At 40.4% G+C, this 20,915-nt stretch overlaps 1 protein-coding gene across 1 annotated transcript; it reads left to right on the plus strand.

The window, feature by feature from the left end:
• Window positions 1–530: 530 nt before the first annotated feature.
• Window positions 531–3,445, plus strand: ARMCX2 (armadillo repeat containing X-linked 2). The gene is made up of 3 exons (XM_069463604.1): window positions 531–635; window positions 963–1,033; window positions 1,401–3,445. The coding sequence occupies exon 3, from the start codon at window positions 1,529–1,531 to the stop codon at window positions 3,443–3,445; it is 1,917 nt and encodes a 638-aa protein (XP_069319705.1). The 5' UTR covers window positions 531–635; window positions 963–1,033; window positions 1,401–1,528.
• Window positions 3,446–20,915: the final 17,470 nt, after the last annotated feature.

Raw genomic sequence — 20,915 nt, forward strand, 5'->3', positions numbered from 1 at the left:
CCTGGAAAAGGAGTTCGGGTATGCAGGAGAGAGAAATAGCGGTTATCGGGGGATTTGGGTGGGGGGTTGAAGGCGGAGCCCGGAGCGGAGAAATCGTGGAAAATCACGACCCCGAAACTGAAAAGGCAGACGTTGGGGCCCCTGTTCTTCAGGCTTCTGCAGGTTAATACTAGGCCTGGGGGCTGGGGAGTGAAGGACGGGAGATCCTGAGGGGGCACTAGATTGTTTGGCAGGAATCTCCCATGCTGCTTTCCATCCAGCTTTCGCTGCACCCTCGCCCCGCCCCCTCCCACTTCGGTGCAGGAGAAGGGGTGTGGCGGTGTGTCCAAGAGAAATGGCGGACGGGGGCGGGGCAAAGCGGAAGGAGGGGTTGAGTGAGGAGCCTGCGCAGGAAGGGGGGGATTAGGGTGGGAGGGGTGACAAGAGTTGAGGGAATTGAGACTTAGAATCGTTTGACATTCTGGGCTGTGAATACTAAAAGGTAATTACTAGGACTCTTGTCTTGGGTGCTGATCCATCTACCAGGCTCTCTGTCTCCCACGTCTGCAGTCTATATATTTCTGCTCTTCAGTCTGTCCTTAGGATGAAGCTCTAACTGAACTGAAGGAAGGAGAAACAGCTCTGAATCCTTAGAGGTCAGTGTTGGGGGTGGGAATTGTCTGGGAACCACTGGTGTGGGTGTGGCTGAAACCAGAGCAGAGTCTGGGACCAGAGGCTTCTCCTCCTGCATCTTCTCCCTCTTTTTTAAAAAGACACTCTTGCCCCGGGGCCCTTGCTTTTTGGTGCAGAGAAAGGGGAGTGGCATCCACCTTCTTAGTTAAAAGGAGGAGGAGGAAAGGCTAGGAGGAAAAGAGGAGCCCTGAGAGGAAGAAACTTTTGACCCACAGGGGTTCAAATCAGGAAGGGAACGGGAATCCATTCACCAAAGATTCAATAACGCCCTTACCATTATCTGTCCGCAGGTCTGTCTGCCTTTGGGGCTCTGTCTGCCTTTGCTCTCAGGAAAAGAGCAAACGGCTCCTGATCTCGGCAGGTTGGTATGTGCATGACTACGATGTAGGGACCTGGGAGTGGGGGACTGGGGCATCAGAGCAGAATCTGACATCTCTACTGTTTTTCCCGCTCTCCACCTGCTTACCCCACGTCTCTACTGCCTCTCATCCTCCCACTTAAGTGCTGGGAAGTTGTAGGCATAGGCATTGGCAAGGCGGGATAGAGTTGAAAATACAGAAAATTGACCGACTAGGTCTCTGAATCAGCAAACTGCAGGCCTCTACACCTGTGTCTGGGTGCTAGCCCTCCCACCCAGCATTGTGTTTCCAAACTGTCCTCTAAGTGGGCCTGGTTAGACACGAAGTGAGCCAGAGCCCTTAAGCCTCAATTTTATCCTTTACCCCTAGGTCCTGCTCAGCTTGCAGCTTCTCGCAGAATTTGCAAGCCTGAGCCGAAGAGCCTTGTCCAGACGTGCACACATCCACTTGGCAAGCCAATTCTGCACCCTGGATCAGAAAATCACCCCGGCTGCACCATGAGCCGTGTTCGGGATGCTGGCTGCGTAGCGGCAGGAATAGTGATTGGAGCTGGTGCCTGGTACTGCGTCTACAAATACACCAGGGGAAGAGACCAGACGAAAAAGAGAATGGTCAAGCCCAAGAACCGGGCTGTGGCTGGGACTGGAGCCAAGGCTAGAGCTGGGCTAAGGCCCGGGTTCACAATTGACCTTGGGCCAGGATTCAGTCCCCCAACCCCAGTCAGCACTGGGGCAGAGGACAGAGCCCAGGATGAAGCCTCTGCTCTGGAGACGGCTGGATGTGAGGCAGTGGCCCCAGCTGCATCCAGCGCTGAGGTTCAGAGTGGGGCAGGAAGTCAGGCCCCAGAGGCAGATGTGGCCGGGGTTGGGCCTAAGGCCGAATCAGTAATTGGCACTGCAGTGGCTACTGCAATAGCACCACCCCCAGGGGTGGCAGAGGCTCCCACAGCTGCAGAGGCCCCTGCAATGCCAGGGACTCCCAAAGTGGCAGAAGCCCCCGGCACAGCAGAGGCTCCAGGGGCAGCGGCGCTTCTCGGGACAGTGGTACCTCTTGGGACAGTAGCCCCTGCCGAGATGGCAGCACCCATTGAGGCAGCCGAGGCCCCCAAGGTGCCAGCACCTACGGAGGTGTCAGAAGTTCCAGGAGTGGCAGTGCCTCCCGAAGCTGCTGAAGCTCCTGTGCCCACAATGCCTACTGAGGCAGCAGCACCTACTGGGGCTGCAGAGGTTCCTGGGACTTCAGGGTCGCCTAGAACAGCAGCAGTTCCTGGAACAGCTGCTGCCAAGAAAGCAACCCCTGGGGCTCACACTGGGGCTATACCTAAGGCCGGGTCAGCAACTGGAGCTGTACCCAAAGGTGGAGCCAAGGGTGGAACCAGGTCCCGGAATGGGGGCAAGGGCAAGGGCAAGAAAAGCAAGGTTGAAGTAGATGAATTGGGAATGGGCTTCCGCCCTGGAGATGGGGCTGCAGCAGCTGCTGCAGCCTCTGCTAATGGGGGACAAGCTTTCCTGGTGGAGGTCCCTGACTCTGAGGAAGGGGAGTCCGGATGGACTGACACAGAGTCGGATTCAGACTCTGAGCCTGAGACCCAGCGCAGAGGCAGGGGGAAAAGACCTGTTTCCATGCAGAGGCGCCCCTTTCCCTATGAAATTGATGAGATTCTGGGTGTCCGAGATCTCAGGAAAGTCCTTGCCTTGCTTCAGAAATCAGATGATCCTTTCATCCAACAGGTAGCTTTGCTCACCCTGAGCAACAATGCCAATTATTCATGCAACCAAGAGACAATTCGCAAATTGGGAGGCCTCCCAATTATTGCAAACATGATCAACAAAACTGATCCCCACATTAAGGAAAAAGCCTTAATGGCCATGAATAACCTGAGTGAGAATTATGAAAATCAGGGCCGGCTTCAGGTATACATGAATAAAGTGATGGATGATATCATGGCCTCTAACCTGAACTCAGCAGTACAGGTAGTTGGACTAAAATTTTTAACAAACATGACTATTACTAATGACTACCAGCACCTGCTTGTCAATTCCATTGCAAACTTTTTCCGTTTGCTATCTCAGGGTGGTGGAAAAATCAAGGTTGAGATTTTGAAAATACTTTCGAATTTTGCTGAAAATCCAGCTATGCTCAAAAAACTTCTCGGTACCCAAGTGCCAGCATCATTTAGTTCCCTCTATAATTCTTATGTGGAATCAGAAATTCTTATTAATGCTCTTATTTTGTTTGAGATCATCTATGACAATCTCAGAGCAGAAGTGTACAACTACAGAGAATTTAATAAAGGTTCCCTTTTTTACTTATGCACTGCATCTGGAGTGTGCGTTAAGAAAATTCGAGCCTTAGCAAATCACCATGACCTCTTGGTGAAAGTGAAAGTTATAAAACTAGTGAACAAATTCTGATTGGCTATGTGCTCTCAAAAGACTTGAAGAAATTTCTTGGTTTTGCAGTCTGGAAGCATTGAAAATTGAAAGTTACTGCTTTTCCACTTGTTCATACAGTAAAGGGATCCTTTCAGCTGCCAGTTTTGAATAATGTATCATTCAGAGTAATGTTATCTGTGACAGTCACCTGCTTTAAGCTGAACCATTTTATGAGTACCAAATAAATAGTCCTCTTGTACTGAAAACACATTTGTGACTTTAATCGTGTTGCTTGGATGGAAATATTTTTACTGATTCCTCTGTGACTTGACAGTGAACCTGTCCATCATGAATGGCCTACTCTTCTATTATTTGTTTCCCTTGAATTTATCCACCAAAGATCTCAATTGTGTATCATCAATAAAGTTGTATGTTTCAACTGACAAAAAAATGTTCTGATGCTTGAATTTAAAACCTAGCTGGAGAGATAAGGTACACAAACACAAAAGGATTGCTAACAGTACCCTGGCATATGCTCAATGTCAAATATATACTATCTGGTTAAATGAAGCAGAGGTTGCTGAGAAAGCTTCACACTTAAGGGCACACTTAAGCTGGGCCCTGAAAGACAGCACAGAAGGGCATTCCAGAAGGGGAAAATGGTTTGATGGAAGAGACGGAGGTGAGAAATCTGCTCCTGTGATAGGAAAGACGCCAGTTTGCCTGGAATAGAAGCCATGGGAAGAGGAGTGATGAGAGATAAAGGTGAAAATTCAGGGTGAGAAAAGTTTGAGGAAGGTCCTGAACCCCAAGCTGAGATAATGAGACATTATCCTGTCATATTTTGGGAGTCACTGGACATTTTTGACAAATGGAAAAATAATCTGGTGGCAATGTGCAAGATGGATTGGAGTTGGGGTGGGGTTAGGGGTGGAGACTGGAAACAAGGATACTTGTTAGAAAATTAGAATAAACCAAGCATGAAATGATGTGGGGCAAAATGGGGTGGCAACTAAAGGGACTGTTAGAGTATGATAGTAATAAGACACTCTTACAAAAAAAAAACAAAACCCAAAAGGACCAAGATCTGTTGTTTGACACTGGTTGTGGGGCAATAAAGAGGAAGGATTATGTTACCCCATGTAGGTTCTGACAGGGAAGGGCCCTCTTTTGGGGGCAACTGTGGGGACAGCGCAATGCCAAAGTGAGTCACCATTTGGAATGAGAAAAAGCAGTGTGGCAGAATGAATGACTCTTGGCGCAGACCGGTGGTTGGTTCCCTAGGGTTAGAGGTCTAGGTCAGCCTTCTTTTAGAAGGGGGAAGTGGTAGGGCCTTTATGGGAGTCCCCACCCAGTTCACTGAAGAACAAGTATACCTTCCTTCCCTCTCTGGTACACCAATGCAATGAAAAATGAAAATGGGAGGAGTCCCAGAGATTTTCCAAACCCACCCTGCTTTCCTGAAACCCCTCACAAAGTCATTTTTGTGTAAGTGTATGGTAGGCTGTGGCAGGAATAGAAATAGGGACTCCTGGGAGGAGGGCATTTAGGAAAAGGAAAGATAGGCCTTAGATATTGATACAACTTATCTGGAGAGCAATTTGGTAATATTCATGAGAAGCTTGAAATATCTACCTATCCCTCAGCCAAGTATTAAGAAAATAATCAAATAATTGTACACAGAGGAATACACTAGGCTGCTAATTTCAATACTGTTTCTAGGAGAGAAAAACTAGAAGCAACTTAAATGTCTAACACTATGGAATTGGCTAAACAATATATAGTATGTTCATGAGGTAAAATACTACACAACTGTTAAAAGTAAGAGATCTATTGTATAGCATGTTGAATATAGTTAATAAGAGTATATTATGTACTTGAAAATTGCTAAGAAAGACTTGAAGTGTTCTAACTACAAAAATGTGGTAACTATATGAGATAATACATATGTTAATTAACAATGTATACATATATCAAAACATCATCTTGTATCCCATAAATATATATGATTTTTATTTGTCTATTAAAAATAAATTTAAAGAAACACTTACCATATGTAAAGGCTTGCAGCATCAGTCAAAAAGGTCCACACGATTGAACCTAGGTGAAAATTCTTTCAGATGTTTATTATGTACAACTCTGTATTTTTTACATAGAATTGGAATTATATTGTACATCAGTGGTTCTCAATGTGTAGTCCATGGACTACTGCAGGTCCCTAAAAATGTAAGGTCAAAACTGTTTTCAAAACAAACTAGCATGTTATTTACTGTTTTCACTGGGTTGGCATGTGCAATGATGGTACAAAAGCAGTGATGAGTAAAACTGCTGGTGCCTTAGCATGGATTAAGGCAATGTCCCAAAACTATACTAGTAGTGATTGCATTCTTTATAGCTACAGATAATTTTTTTAAATCCAGTTTCATTTTAAAATGTCTTTAATAAAATCCTTATTTATAATAAAAGTATAAGTTTTATTAAATCTCAATGTTTTCTTAATATTCTGTGTGATGAAATAGGAAGTATGCAAAAAGCATTTCTACTGCATAGCTTAGGACAATGGTTGTCTCTAAGGAAAATATCTGCATAATCATTTGAGTTGTGCAGTGAATTAGCTGCTTTTCCTATGGAACATCATTTTACCTGAAGAATGACTGGCAAACTATGGTGTTTCAGACTTGGGTATCTAGCAGACATTTTCTTGAAAATGAATGAAGTGAGCCTTCAAGGGAAACAACTGACAGTATTTGTCACCAACAATAAAATTTGAGCTTTCAAGTAAAATTAGAATCTTGGAAAACTTGCATCCACAACCATAAGTTGAATGACTTATAATACTTGAAGATTTTTCTGAAGAGATCAGTGGTGATAATAATGAAGATGATGGCCTTTTTTTCTTTTTTTCCTTCTATGGGAGAACCCTAGGGCCTAATGTTGATCTTAGTTTAAGATCAACTGAGCTGGGCGTGGTGGCTCACGTCTCTAATCCTAGCACTCTGGGAGGCCGAGGCGGGTGGATCGCTCAAGGTCAGGAGTTCGAGACCAGCCTGAGCAAGAGCGAGACCCCGTCTCTACTAAAAATAGAAAGAAATTATCTGGCCAACTAAAATATATATAGAAAAAATTAGCCGGGCATGGTGGCACATGCTTGTAGTCCCAGCTACTCGGGAGGCTGAGGCAGTAGGATCACTTAAGCCCAGGAGTTTGAGGTTGCTGTGAGCTAGGCTGACGCCATGGCACTCACTCTAGCCAGGGCCACAAAGCGACACTCTGTCTCAAAAAAAAAAAAAAAAAGATCAACTGAGACCATTGCAACCCATATGACATTGTGCCTGTGGCCATTTAATAAAGAATACCCTTGCTATGGCAACAAGATGACCCTGGATGAGGCTAGACCCAGGAATTTTTGAGACCTACTAAGAAGAACCTGAAAAGATGTCAGTCCTGGAAGAGTAATGTGTTTTTCTGGGTGAGATAGAGGTAGCATTTGAGCTCATATATAGAAAAGGGATGCATCAGCATCTCTTGGCTTGATCCCAGCTATTCAGATAACCCAACAAACTTCCTTTGCTCTAATTAACAGTGGAAATTTCCATCTCTTTCAGGTGAAATGTATCCCCATACAGAGGTGTGTAGTCTGACCAACGAGTGAGCTCAGAATCACACAATAGGCAAATATTTCTTTTCCTAAAGTCTGGGTTTTTTTTTTTTGTCTTACATCACATCATGTGTGAAAGAACAGCAGCATAGTCCAGGTGTGGCTGAGACTTAAAAGAACACTTCTTTGAAAGATGTAACTTAGTAAAATAATAACAATAGGCACCAGGAATCGAGTATCAGCTATGTAGTGTTCTATTATTCCTGAAAAGTGACTGTTGAAACATTCTTTAGACATTCTGTACTATAGTTTTTATCTTATATGTTGTGTGTCCAGGGCATGAGTGAAGTGGTACAATTCTCACAACTATGTTTACACTGAATAATCCTGCTTTCCTTGCTTTAATTTATTGGTCTGGGTAAACAATTGGATCAGGAAGCAGTCATGTTCTCTCTCTTTTTTTCAAAGAGTATGATCTGATAAATGCAGACTGAGAACACAGGGCTGTCACGTTAGTGGCAGAGCACAAGGATGAAGTGATACAAACTCCTGCTCTTGCAGTCTCTGGAGCTGTACTTGTTTCCACCTTTTACCAGGCCAGGTTATTCAACTTTTCCATTATTTGTAGGATATTATCATATATCTTTCCTTAAATTCCCTCTTTGTGCTTGAGCAAGAGGCTACATACTAAGAGTAAGACCAGAAATGGGGAGGTAAGCAATAGAGTCTCAAGAAAACATGGGATATTTGAGTTGAGGTGGGCAAAGTGCAAATGGCACTTCTTCCCACACTGTGAGGTGGAAAACTAACAGCCTGTGATTAACTGAGAGGGCTTTCTCTCTGACAATAGGTTCTAGACAACAAGGTAGTTGCTCCTATAGAACAATTTCATGGGCAAGAGAAACTGAGTGGAATCAGATGTTTGCTTCTAAGGACACTGAAACACATCCAGTGAAAACAATGAGTAGGCTTGAGTATGGAATTTAATGTAAAAGATAAAATAGAGCAATTAAGGAATCCTACTCCAAGAATCCTTTTCCACTTAAAGCTGTCAGACAGAAACCTCTTGAAGAATGAGTTTAGAAATCGGTCTTGTCTGTTACTTAATTGTAATATCAGTTGAATTTACCACCTTATCAGGTTTCTTTAGTGAAAGTGGGAACACTGGTAACCAAAGTAAGTGATCTGGGAAATCCTGAGTGTCTTTAGGCTTTTTGAAAATAGTTACCATTGTGCCCTGCTTATAAAGAAAACAGCAATTTGTCTCATATGCCCCCACTGAGATTCATATTTTGAAATATGAATATACCTTAGGTCTGAAGGTGATATTGAAACATTAAAATGAAAAAGAGAATTACAGATTTTGAGCATGCCTAAGAACATGAGTTTAGATCAGTCCAAATTAATGGCAGTTGGAGTTCTTACCTATTGTTAATATATTGATAATATACCGATTAGTTCTAGACTTAGATATAAATGGTAAAATTTCAAGAGTGACCACTAAAAATAATAAAAATAGAGTGAATAATATCTGAACCAGTAAAGAAAACAATGCACTAAGAAAAAATATTTTTAATACAAAAGGTGAAAAATGAGATGAGAGAAGCCTCTAAAAAGCAAGACAAATAGAAAGGACATAGTTCAAATGTATTAATAATCACAATAAGTGAAAATAGCTAAACTTATGAGTTAAACGATATTATCAGATTTTTTAAATCTAGATACATCCTAAAGGATAAGCATGCAGAAACTTAGAAAGCAAGAGGATTGAAAAAGTTATACCATGCAAGCAATAACCAAAAGGAAGCTGATATAGCCAAATAAATAAGAGACAAAGTAGATTTTAAGACAGAGTGTTGACCGGGCGTGGTAGCTCACACCTGTAATCCTAGCACTCTGGGAGGTCAAGGAGCAAGGATAGCTTGAGCTCAGGATTTCAAGACCAGCCTGAGCCAGAGCGAGACCCCGTCTTAAAAAAAATAAATAAATAAAAAAGAGCATTATTAAAGATAAAGAATAGGTGAATGGTTAAACACATTGTGTTACATTCATACCATAGAATACTATTCAGCAATAAAAAGGAATGAACTATTTTTGTTTTTTTGAGACAAAGTCTCACTCTGTTGCCTGGGCTAGAGTACTGTGGCGTCAGCCTAGCTCACAGCAACCTCCCACTCCTGGGCGAAAGCGATCCTCCCGCCTCAGCCTCCCAGGTAGCTGGGACTACAGGGCACGCACCACCATGCCTGGCTAATTTTTTCTCTTTTTAGTTGTTTGGCTAATTTCTTTCTATTTTTAGTAGAGACAGGGTCTCACTCTTGCTCAGGCTAGTCTCGAACTCCTGAGCTCAAGCAATCCTTCCCCCTTGGTCTCCCAGAGTGCTAGGATTACAGGCGTGAGCCACCGTGCCCAGCCAAGAATGAACTATTGATACACACAACAACTTGGATGGATCTCAAGGGCATTATACTGAGTGAAAAAAGAAATCCCAAAAAGTCATATACTGTATAATTCCATTTTTATAACATTGTCTTTTAAGCTTTACTTTTTACTGATACACAAAAATTGTACATATTTATGGGGTATCTGCGATATTTTAATACATGCCTACAATGTGTAATGATCAAATCAGTGTATTTAGCTTGAATATTTATCATTTCTTTGTGTTAAGAATATTTCAAATCTTCTCTTCTAGCAATTTTGAATTATGCAGTATGTTGTTAACTATAGTCACCCTACTGTGCTATTGAACAATAGAGTGTCTTCCTTATATCTAACTGTATGTTTGTACCCATTAACCAACCTCTCTTCATACCCTCTCACCCCTTCTTAGCCTCTAATAACTATCATTCTACTCTCTAACTCCATGAGATCCACTTTCTAAGCTCCCACATATGAGTGAGAACATACAATGGTTTTTCAGTGCCTGGCTTATTTCACTTAACATAATGACCTCAGTTCCTTCCATGCTGTTTCCAATGACAGGACTTCATACCTTTTTATGGCCAAATAGTATTCCAGTGTATACATATACCATATTTTCTTTGCCAATTCATCTGTTGATGGGCACTTAGGTTGATTCCCTATCTTGGCTATTGTGAATAGTGCTGCAATAAAAATGGATGCAGATATCCCATTGATATACTGATTTAATTTTTTAAAAAATAAAATGTCTAGAATAGGCGAATCTATAGAGACAGAAGGTAGAATAATGGTTGATGAGGGCTGGAGGGATGGCAGAGGCAAAATGGAGTGTGACAGCTAATAGGTGAAGGGTTTCTGTTTGGGGCAATGAAACTGTTCTAAAATTGGTTGTGGTGGTGGTTGCACAACTCTGTGAGCATACTACAAAATATTAAATCATACACTTTAAATAATTGAATTGTTTGGTATGTAAACTATATCTCATAAAGCTATTTTTAATCTTATGTTAGACTAGAAGAAAAAGGCTAAGCATTAATCAGCTAAGCATCCAAATTAAAAGTTAGAAAAAAAACCAAAAAAAAACCCCTAAAAATAGTAGAATGAAAAAGACAAGAGCAGAAATAAATAAAAGAGAAAACAAAATATATTTGATAGAATCAAAAGAGCCAAAAATTATTACTCAAACGGTATAATAAAAAAGGCAAGGCCGGGCGTGGTGGCTCACCCCTGTAATCCTAGCACTCTGGGAGGCCGAGGCAGGAGGATCGTTTGAGCTCAGGAGTTGGAGACCAGCCTGAGCAAGAGTGAGACCCTATCTCTACTAAAAATAGAAATAAATCATATGGACAGCTAAAAATATATATAGAGAGAAAAAATTAGCCGGGCATGGTGCGCATGCCTGTAGTCCCAGCTACTCAGGAGGCTGAGGCAGAAGGATTGCTTGAGCCCAGGAGTGGGAGGCTGCCGTGAGCTAGGCTGATGCCGCCGCACTCTAGCCTGGGCAACAGAGTGAGACTCTGTCTCAAAAAAAAAAAAGTATAAAAGTATGAAAATGTGGATGAAATGGATGAGTTTCTTGAAAAACAAAACTTACCAAAACTGGCTCAAAAAGAAACAGAAAATTCAAACCATCTTAAAATCACTGAAAAAAAATCGGTAGTTTAAAAGTTCCCTGCCCATAAAAACAAAACAGAGCCACATGGAACAGATTAATTCCAATCTTGCACAAACTCTTCCACAGAATAGAAAGAAGTAATGCTTTCCAATGCATTTTCTGAGACTAGTATAAACTTTATATCAAAACTGACAAAATAAGTAGGAAAATGAAAATTACAAACAAGTCTCATTCATAAACATAGATATAAAAATTTTAAATAAAATACCACCACCAAGTAGAATATAGTAATGTGTAAAGAAAAAAAATCACGATCAAAGTGGTAATGTAGAGTTGGCTTAGCATTTACAAAAAACCTATCAAACCTTTATTGATACATTCTAACACTACATGGAAATACCAAGATCAAAAAGAGCTACATCAATTTCTTTTTTTTTTTTTTTTTTTTTTTTGAGACAGAGTCTCACTCTGTTGCCCGGGCTAGAGTTACATAAATTTTTTATATGTCAATTATTTTATTAAGATTACATTTAGGCCGGGCACGGTGGCTCACGCCTGTAATCCTAGCACTCTGGGAGGCCGAGGTGGGCGGATCGTTTGAGCTCAGGAGTTGGAGACCAGCCTGAGCAAGAGCTAGACCGCATCTCTACTAAAAATAGAAAGAAATTATATGGACAGCTAAAAATATATATAAAAAATATTACCCGGGCATGGTGGTGCATGCCTGTAGTCCCAGCTACTCGGGAGGCTGAGACAGGAGGATCGCTTGAGCTCAGGAGTTTGAGGTTGCTGTGAGCTAGGCTGATGCCACGGCACTCACTCTAGCCTGGGCAACAGAGTGAGACTCTGTCTCAACAAAAAAAAAAAAAAAAAAAAAGATTACATTTATGTGGTACAATGAATTGGCAAATATGAAGTATCAGGTATATTTCATTACCAAAAGTTGCCTGCCAATTGGCAAATCATTTCATAGACTATGTTCTAAAATATATCATTTTGTTAATATCCGTATTCATAAGATATACCTTAGTATGTGATTAACAGAGGAAAAAACTCTAAACCAGGGATATTTTTATCTTTATTTTTTATTTCAAAATATTTTGGGGGTACAAACATTAAGGGTACATATATTGCCTTTACATCATTTGAGGCATAGCTACAAATGTGCCCATCCCCAAACACTGCATACTACACCCATTAGGTGTGAATTTACTCATCCCCTCCCCCCTCCTCCCTCCTGCCCGACAACCAATGAATGCTACTTGCATATGTGCACAGAAGTGTTGATCAGTTAATACCAATTTGATGGGGAGTACACGTGGTGCTTGTTTTTCCATTCTTGTGATACTTCATTTAGAAGAATGGGCTCCAGCACCATTCAGGATAACACAAAAGGTGTTAGTTCACCATTGTTTTTTGTGGCTGAGTAGTACTCCATGGTGTACATATACCACATTTTATTAATCCACTCATGTACTGATGGGTATTTGGGTTGCTTCCACATCTTTGCAATTGTGAATTGTGCTGCTATAAACATTTGAAGGCAGATGTCTTTATTATAGGATGATTTTTTTTTCCTTTTGATAGACACCTAGTAGTGGGATTGCTGGATCAAAAGCTAGCTCTATTTTTAGTTCTTTGAGGTTATCTGCATATTGCTTTCCATGGAGATTTTACTAGTTTGCAATCCCACCAGCAAGAATAATAAAGAGGAGAGACTTACACTACTGGATAGTAATATGTACCGTAAAACCAGGGCTTTACAGTAGCCAATAGGCTACACTGCAGTAACATATGAACCTCAAAATCTCAGTAAAATAAGCAAAGGTTTATTTCTTGCTTACATAAAACTTAATGAAGATTAGGCAGCTCACAGTCTTCCATGCAGTTACTCAGAAATCCAGGTTTCTTCCATCTTATGGCTCCTCCATCTCAACACATGGTCATTTACACTTTTTTTTCTGCACATGATATGATCTTTTTTTTCTTTTTTATTTCAGCATATTATGGGGGTACAAATGTTTAGGTTACTTATATTGCCCTTGCCCCACCCAAGTCAGAGCTTCAAGGGTGTCCATCCCCCAGATAGTGTGCATCACACTCATTATGTGTGTATGCACCCATTCCCTCCTCCCCACTCCCATCTGCCTGACAACCGATGAATGTTATTACTATATGTGCACTTAGGTGTTGATCAGTTAATGCCAATTTGATGGTGAGTATATGTGGTGCTTGTTTTTCCATTCTTGGGATACTTCACTTAGTAGAATGGGCTCAAGCTCTATCCACTATAATACAAGTGGTGCTATGTCACCATTGCGTTTTGTGGCTGAGTAGAACTCCATGGTATACATATACCACATTTTATTAATCCACTCATGGATTGATGGGCACTTGGGTTGTTTCCACCTCTTTGCAATTGTAAATTGTGCTGCTATAAACATTCGAGTGCAGATGTCTTTTTTATAGAATATCTTTTGTTCTTTTGGGTAGATGCCCAGTAATGGGATTGCTGGATCAAATGGTAGATCTACTTGTATCTCTTTGAGGTATCTCTATGTTGCTTTCCACAGAGGTTGTACTAGCTTGCAGTCCCACCAGCAGTGTGTGAGTGTTCCTATCTCTCCACATCCACGCCAATGTTTATTGTTTGGGGACTTTTTGATAAAGTCGTTCTCACTGAGGATAAGTGGTATTTCATTGTGATTTTGATTTGCATTTCCCTGATGATTAGAGATGTTGAGCATTTTTTCATATGTTTGTTGGCCATTAATCTATCTACTTTTTGTAAGAGACTGAAACAGGATCTGCACCTTTCACCTCTCACAAAAATCAACTCATGGTGGATAACAGACTTAAACCTAAGGCATGAAACTATAAGAATTCTAGAAGAAAATGTGGGAAAAACTCTTCTAGACATTGGCCTAGGCAAAGAGTTTATGAGGAAGACCCCAAAGGCAATCACAGCAACAACAAAAATAAATAAATGAGACCTGATCAAACTAAAAAGCTTCTCCACAGCCGAGGAACCTATCACAAGAGCAAACAGACAACCTATAGAATGAGAGAAAATATTCGCATGTTACACATCCGATAAAGGGCTGATAACTAGAATCTATTTAGAACTCAGGAAAATCAGCAAGAAAAGAATCAAACAACCCTATCAAAAAGTGGGCAAAGTTCATGAACAAAACTTTTTAAAAGTAGATACACTGGTTTTTAACTACTTTGGTCCAGAAGTCATTCACATTACTTTTGCTTATAGTACCATGTCCAGATTTAGTCACATGGCCCCAATCTAACTGCAAGACAAACTGGGAAAGTGTGTAAGTACAAAGATCATTTGGTAAGTACTAGCTATTCTTGCCATATCACAGTAGAAGAGATAAATAGATAAATGGAAAGGCTTAGAGACAGACTTAAATAGATATAGAAACTTAATATATTGGCCGGGCGCGGTGGCTCACGCCTGTAATCCTAGCACTCTGGGAGGCCGAGGCGGGTGGATCGCTTGAGGTCAGGAGTTCGAGACCAGCCTGAGCAAGAGCGAGACCTCGTCTCTACTAAAAATAGAAAGAAATGATCTGGCCAACTAAACATATATATAGAAAAAATTAGCCGGGCATGGTGGCACATGCCTGTAGTCCCAGCTACTCGGGAGGCTGAGGCAGTAGGATCACTTAACCCCAGGAGTTTGAGGTTGCTGTGAGCTAGGCTGACGCCACGGCACTCACTCTAGCCCGGGTAACAGAGTGAGACTCTGTCTCAACAAAAAAAAAAAAAAAAAAGAAACTTAATATATTATAAAATTGGCACCTCAAATCAATGTAGAAAGGACGTATTATTTAATATAGCATATTGGAAAGACTGGCTCAGTATTTGAAGAAAAATAAAACTGGACCCCTCCCTAACTCCAAGTGTAAATCTGAACTCCAGAGGATAAAAGATCTAAATATGAAAGTTAAATTTGAGAAGTTAATAGAAGATAATATAGGAGAATATCTTTGTGATCTAGAATTACATAATTTCTTAAACAAAACCTCAGAAGTAGATACCATAAGGCACGAAAGATTAATAGATTTGATTACATAAAAATAAGAATTTCTATTCAATAAAGGATACCATAAACAATGTTAATAGATGACAGATAAAAGATAGCTGCAGCATTTTTATTTTTTCTTTAAGAGACAGGATCTTGCTGTGTTGCCCAGACTGGAGTGTAGTAATGCAATCATAGCTCACTGCATCCTCAAACTCTTAGGCTCAAGTGATCCTCCCGCCTCAGCCTTCGGAGTGGCTAGGACTATAGGCATGTGCCACCATGCCTAGCTAATTTTTTTGGTTTTTGTAGAGATGACGTCTTGCTACATTGCTCAGGCTGGTCTTGAACTTTTGGCCTCAAGTGATCCTCCCACTTCAGTCTCCCAAAGTGCTGGTCTTACAGGCATGAGCCATCACACAAAGTGCTCCTACAAATCCAAAAGAAAAGGACAGGAACACGTTGCCCTAAATCGACAAAATATATGAAAAGTGTACTCAGAGCACAGGAAAACCAAAATGTTTAAAAGTACATGAAGAGATGTTCAAACTCATTATTAATCAGCTAATTGTAATTATAAATCCATTTATTATCTATTCAGCTGTCAAAAATTAGAAAACTGGGACATGCCAATTGTTAGAGAGGGTGCACAGATAGAAGAATTCTAACATACACAGATGATTAAAGTTTAGACTGGAGCTGCTATTCCAAAGAGCAATCTGGCAGTAGTTAACCAAATGAATAATACATATGCCCCATGGCTCAACAATTCCATTTCTTTTATATATATTCCAGAACACTTCTCACATAGGCCCATAAGGGGACATGCATGGAGACGTTCATCACAGTGTTTGAGGTAACAGGGAGTTGGACGCAGTCTAGAATCCATTTCCAGGGAAATGAAGAAGTAAATTAGAGTGGATGAACACTGTGGTACATTATGAAACAGTTTGAAACTACAGACTACATAAACACAGAGTAATATGGATGGATCTTTTATAAAAATACTACTGAGCGGGGAAAAAAAACAGAATGAGATCCACAGCACCATACTACAATCTAAATTTATGCATACAAAATAATGTAAGTTTGAAAAGAACTCAAACAAAAATATCCACATCAAATATATTAGCATAGTGGCCTCTGAGGAGGAAGATGGAAATAAAGAATAGAGAATAAAGGAAACAAATAAATTAGTAAATGAATGGATAAAGAAAAGAAAAGAGAGTTTTGCACAGACCAATGCAAATGGTATGCTATGAAGGCAAGAATATGGTTAGTATAATTCTCATCACCTGAGGTCCAAAAATTAAAAAAAAAAGGAAGGAAAGAAATCCATTAGTGTTGTAGTAGCATAAAAGTTTAAACTATTATAACAAAAGAGTCAAAGATGGTATGACTTTTAAAACAACAACAAAAAAACTTTCTCATTCACAAAAGAATCTGAAACCAATGTTCCAGGTCAGCAGGGAGGCTCTGGTACATGTGGCTATTTGGGGTTCCAGGCTCATTCTATATTGTAGCTCCAACCTCCTCTAGATATTCAGAGTTCTATCCATTCAGCTGATGGACGGGAAAAGAGAGAGCACAGATCAGGCATGGGGAAGTTTTATGAGGGAAAATTTGGAATACATCACTTCTGGCACAATCCATTGACCAGAACTGAGTCTCATGGTCGCACCGAATCATAAGGGACATTGACCACTGTAGTCTAGCTGGGTTCCAAGGAGGAAGCAGAAGGCATGGATATTGGGGAGCACTAACAGCCTTTACCACAATGTGCAAGAGCTTTGTGGAGGGAATTATAAAATGTTGTTTAAAAATATTTTTTCATTCAGAATGCTGGTCTCAGTGCCTACTTTTCCTGACTCTGGGTAATGGTTTTCAAATGTTTTCAAACTTTTTGGTACCTTTCTCAGGGCTAACCTGATCCCCAGGTCCCTCCCTTCACCCTCAATGCCCATGGTCCTTAATGTCTTCCATTTCCCCTGCGACTGTGTCCATCCCCCAAAATGTGAGGGAAGAAGGGCAGGCAGGGATTGGGGTTAGAGAATGGACAGGAAGTCAGCAATAGAGGCAGGGAATAAACATGAGATTTGTACTTACTTCCTCATACTTTCAGGTACTATTGTAGCCTTAAAAAATAAACATCAGCATGTAATCATTTTTACAATCAGAGAAAAAAGCAATGAAGTTATTTTCACTGAAAAATTAATGAAGAATCAATTTAGAGGAAAAAATCCATAAAAAAATATTTTCAACTTAATAGGGAGGCTTCTTTATATGGAAGTGCCTTAGTCCAATTAAGTTTTACAAATGTTTTTCTACACGAGAAGTGTTTACAAAAACATGCTCAGGTATTTGATAAGGTTTTTGATATGGTATTTAGAAGGATTAGACTGAATCTTTATCAACAATGAGATTCAACTCTGGGCAAAGGGAAAAGCTATGAGACCGAGGCAGCTGAGGGTGTGAGAGGTGCAGAGATGGTCTGATCCTCCTGCTCTGTCTTGAGGTGGGAAGGTGCTGTTCCCCTAGTCCCTCTAGTATTCCAGAGCCTCTCATCCGCTGCAGTCAGGCATCTGACTTTCTTGCTCAATCCAAAAATATACCTGGACAGGTGACCAAGGTGGAGACCTGAGTAAATGCCTTTGGCTACCTCCTCTCTCCCCCAAATTCCCGCAAGGGTAACCCAGACCCAGAAGAGAGGGCAGCACTGTTCCTGCCACTGGAAACCAGAACACATCCCTCCTAGAAACATGCAGTGAAGGGTTTCCATGAGGCCTGGAGAAGGGATTACTGGGGGGAGACATCCTAGACCTGCACGCTTTTTGCCCTTATCCACAGTGCCTGAAGTAGAAGCCTCCCTGGACCCTGTCTGCTGCCTCCCACCTAGCCTGAGGGATGCAGTGTGGCAGGCCTCTCACCCCAAACTCTACATCTCCAGGGCACCCAGGAGGAGCCTCACCTTACTTCAGGGTTGCTGCCTGCTAGTCGCCTTGCTCCCTGGTGGTCCCTCAGCCAGGCTTAGGCCAGTGTCCAAGGAACTTTCACCTACTGACCATACTGAGTAACATAAACCAGGGGTTCTCAACTGAATAAATCTACAAATCCCTGGAAATTATATACAAGGTTGTGTGTTGGGAGTAAGAAGGTGCATTTGAGTTTTCCAGAAGAAACAGGCTATAATTACCAACATGTTTTTAATGGGAAGCATGACCCCAAAGATACTAAAAACCACTGGCCCAGAAGATCTATGTCTACATTTGTTCTAAATAGAATGATTTTTATTTTCTTGTGATAGTGAAATTAATATAGTCATCATAAAAATTTCAAATAATGCAGAAATATATTCATCCATTCATTTAGTAAGTCTTTATTGAGTGCCTATGCAAGGCACTGAGGATACAATGGTAGGAAAAACAGACTAGGTCTTTGAATTCATGAAGGTCACAGACTAGTGGGGTATATACATTAATCAAATAATCACGAGTGTATGAATAGTTATAATTCCACATAAGTACAAAAAAGAAATGGAACACAGATATGTACATAAGAGTATATAGAAGAAGATCAAGACACACTTGGAGGGGCTAGAAAGGGAACAGGGAAAAACTTCCCTAAGGAAGTAAAGTTTGAGCTGAAATAAGGAAAAGCATAGTTAACTAAGCAAAGAGGGCAATATAAATGTCTTGTAATGGCACATTCTACAGAATGCCATAGCTAATACATTGTTGGGCTTTCTTCCAGCTGTTTTACTATGAATATACAAATATGTGTATGCATATATATGTATCTATGTGTAATTGGAATAAATCTCAGACAACAAACTCAGGTGTGTAAGACATCCAACTTTTATTTCCTATAGCAATACTTCTAATTTCCATTTTGTCTTCCAATTCCATCAGGGTGGCTGAAATGGAATCAATTTAAGATCTACTGTGTTTTTCATGATGTGCCTAAGTTCAAGAATCCTTAAAGGGTACCTTAGAGGTTGGAAGGAAGAGGTCTGTGTGGTTCTAGTATCATTGTCCTACATAATTCACTATTCTCATTCCTTTCTCATGGCCCCTTCAGATACGGTGGCTCTCTATTTTGCTTGTATCATATTTGAATGATTAAGACTTTCTCTGCTGCTTCTCTGCCTTTGCTATGCTGGAGTAAAGAAAACTTGGTTAGACTCTATACTATCTGTCTGGAAGCAAAATAAAGCAGCCATCCCCGAAGTATCTCTTAAGAGGCATGACATGTCACCTGCACAATCCAATCCAACGTATCTGAGGAATTTCCAGTCAATGACAGACTGAACTGATTTGGAAAGCTTCCCCCTTCCCACTTGAAACTCACAGAAATGATAGAATATGCACCTTCTCTAAAAACAGTAATATGGTTAAGCTCATGATCACAAAATCAAAATCTCCAAAAAACAAAGACAGAGCTAGCAACGATGAGCTGAAGATAAAGACAAACATATATTGGCTTTAAGAGCTGGGGACCAGGGTTTAATTCCACATTGGGACAGGAAAGAATACCTTTAGGCTGTGGAAGTTGAGAAGCTAGTACTGAACTCCTACCTAAATCTAGATCTCACAGAAGCCCAACCAGTACATGAAATGATGACTAGAAAACTTTTTCCCCCCACAGCAAAGTACATGATAAGAAAGCTTGTATTTTATGTGAGGTCATGGGTGGATACAGAGGGCCCTGGACACAACCAGACCAGCTACACCCATAGGTGTGGGGTTGAATTCATAGTTCCTACATGTTAGAGAGCCCAAAGGACATAAACTAACATAAAATTTATCTGTAACTGGTGAAACTTGTATGGCTCTAACAGAGGCAAACTCAAAAGCAAGGAGAAAATTAGGACATTCGAATATAGATGTCAAGAAATCACCAAGAGTACAGCACACAAAGATAACAGTGTAAAATATGAACAAGAAGTTAGAAGACGTGGCAGAAAAAAAAAGGAAAGCTTCAAAATATACCTAGAAGGAATTCCATAAATAGAGTCTAGAGAGAATGAGGAAGAGGTAATATTTGAAGAGATTGTGGCATAGAATTTTCAACAACTGATGCAAGACATGAATCCTCATATTGAACATGCTGAGTCTTGAGCAGGATAAATAAAAATAAAGTCATAACTAGACACATCTTAGTGTAGAGCATCAACTATACCTAGCATGATATTTTCATGTGTTTAGGCTTTGGGAAATCACAAAGTCCTTCCATAAACCTTTCCTGAAGCAAAGAATGGGGAAAATGAAAAAAAAAGATATTATGGGAGGGAAAAACAAGAACATAAGTTTATATCTAAAACATAATATTCTATCATATATTCATACATCTAAAAATGTATATAAATAGTTATAATTTCTAGTACAATATTGAATGTCTATTTTAAGAATAAATAAGAAACCATCTTTAAGAAAAGGAAGAAATGGCACTTTCCTTCCAGATTCCAGACAGAGAGTACATGATAATGTTTAACAATTTTCTGTATTTATCATCCCATCCCTTAGTAAATCATTGTATATTCTTCTTTCTGACTATTCATAGATTTCCCTTGGGGACATAAACAAGATGAGCTCATTGGGAAATGGTATCAGCTGTTAGTCAAGCCACAGTTTCTATCCAGTTTATTTACTTGTACCCTGATTTCTCCTAGACACTAAATTCTGAGCATAGTTATTTTAAGCTACAACTAAGGTAATCAACATGCAGTAATGGTGACTAGAGCACTGTGGTAATATGAAACATCACAGACTTGGAAAGGATGAAGAAGATAGATTGGAAAAACAAGTAAATTGTGGGTAACAGTCTAAAGATACTT

Source organism: Eulemur rufifrons, chromosome 30, assembly GCF_041146395.1.
Source record: "Eulemur rufifrons isolate Redbay chromosome 30, OSU_ERuf_1, whole genome shotgun sequence".
Classification (NCBI taxonomy): domain Eukaryota; kingdom Metazoa; phylum Chordata; class Mammalia; order Primates; family Lemuridae; genus Eulemur; species Eulemur rufifrons.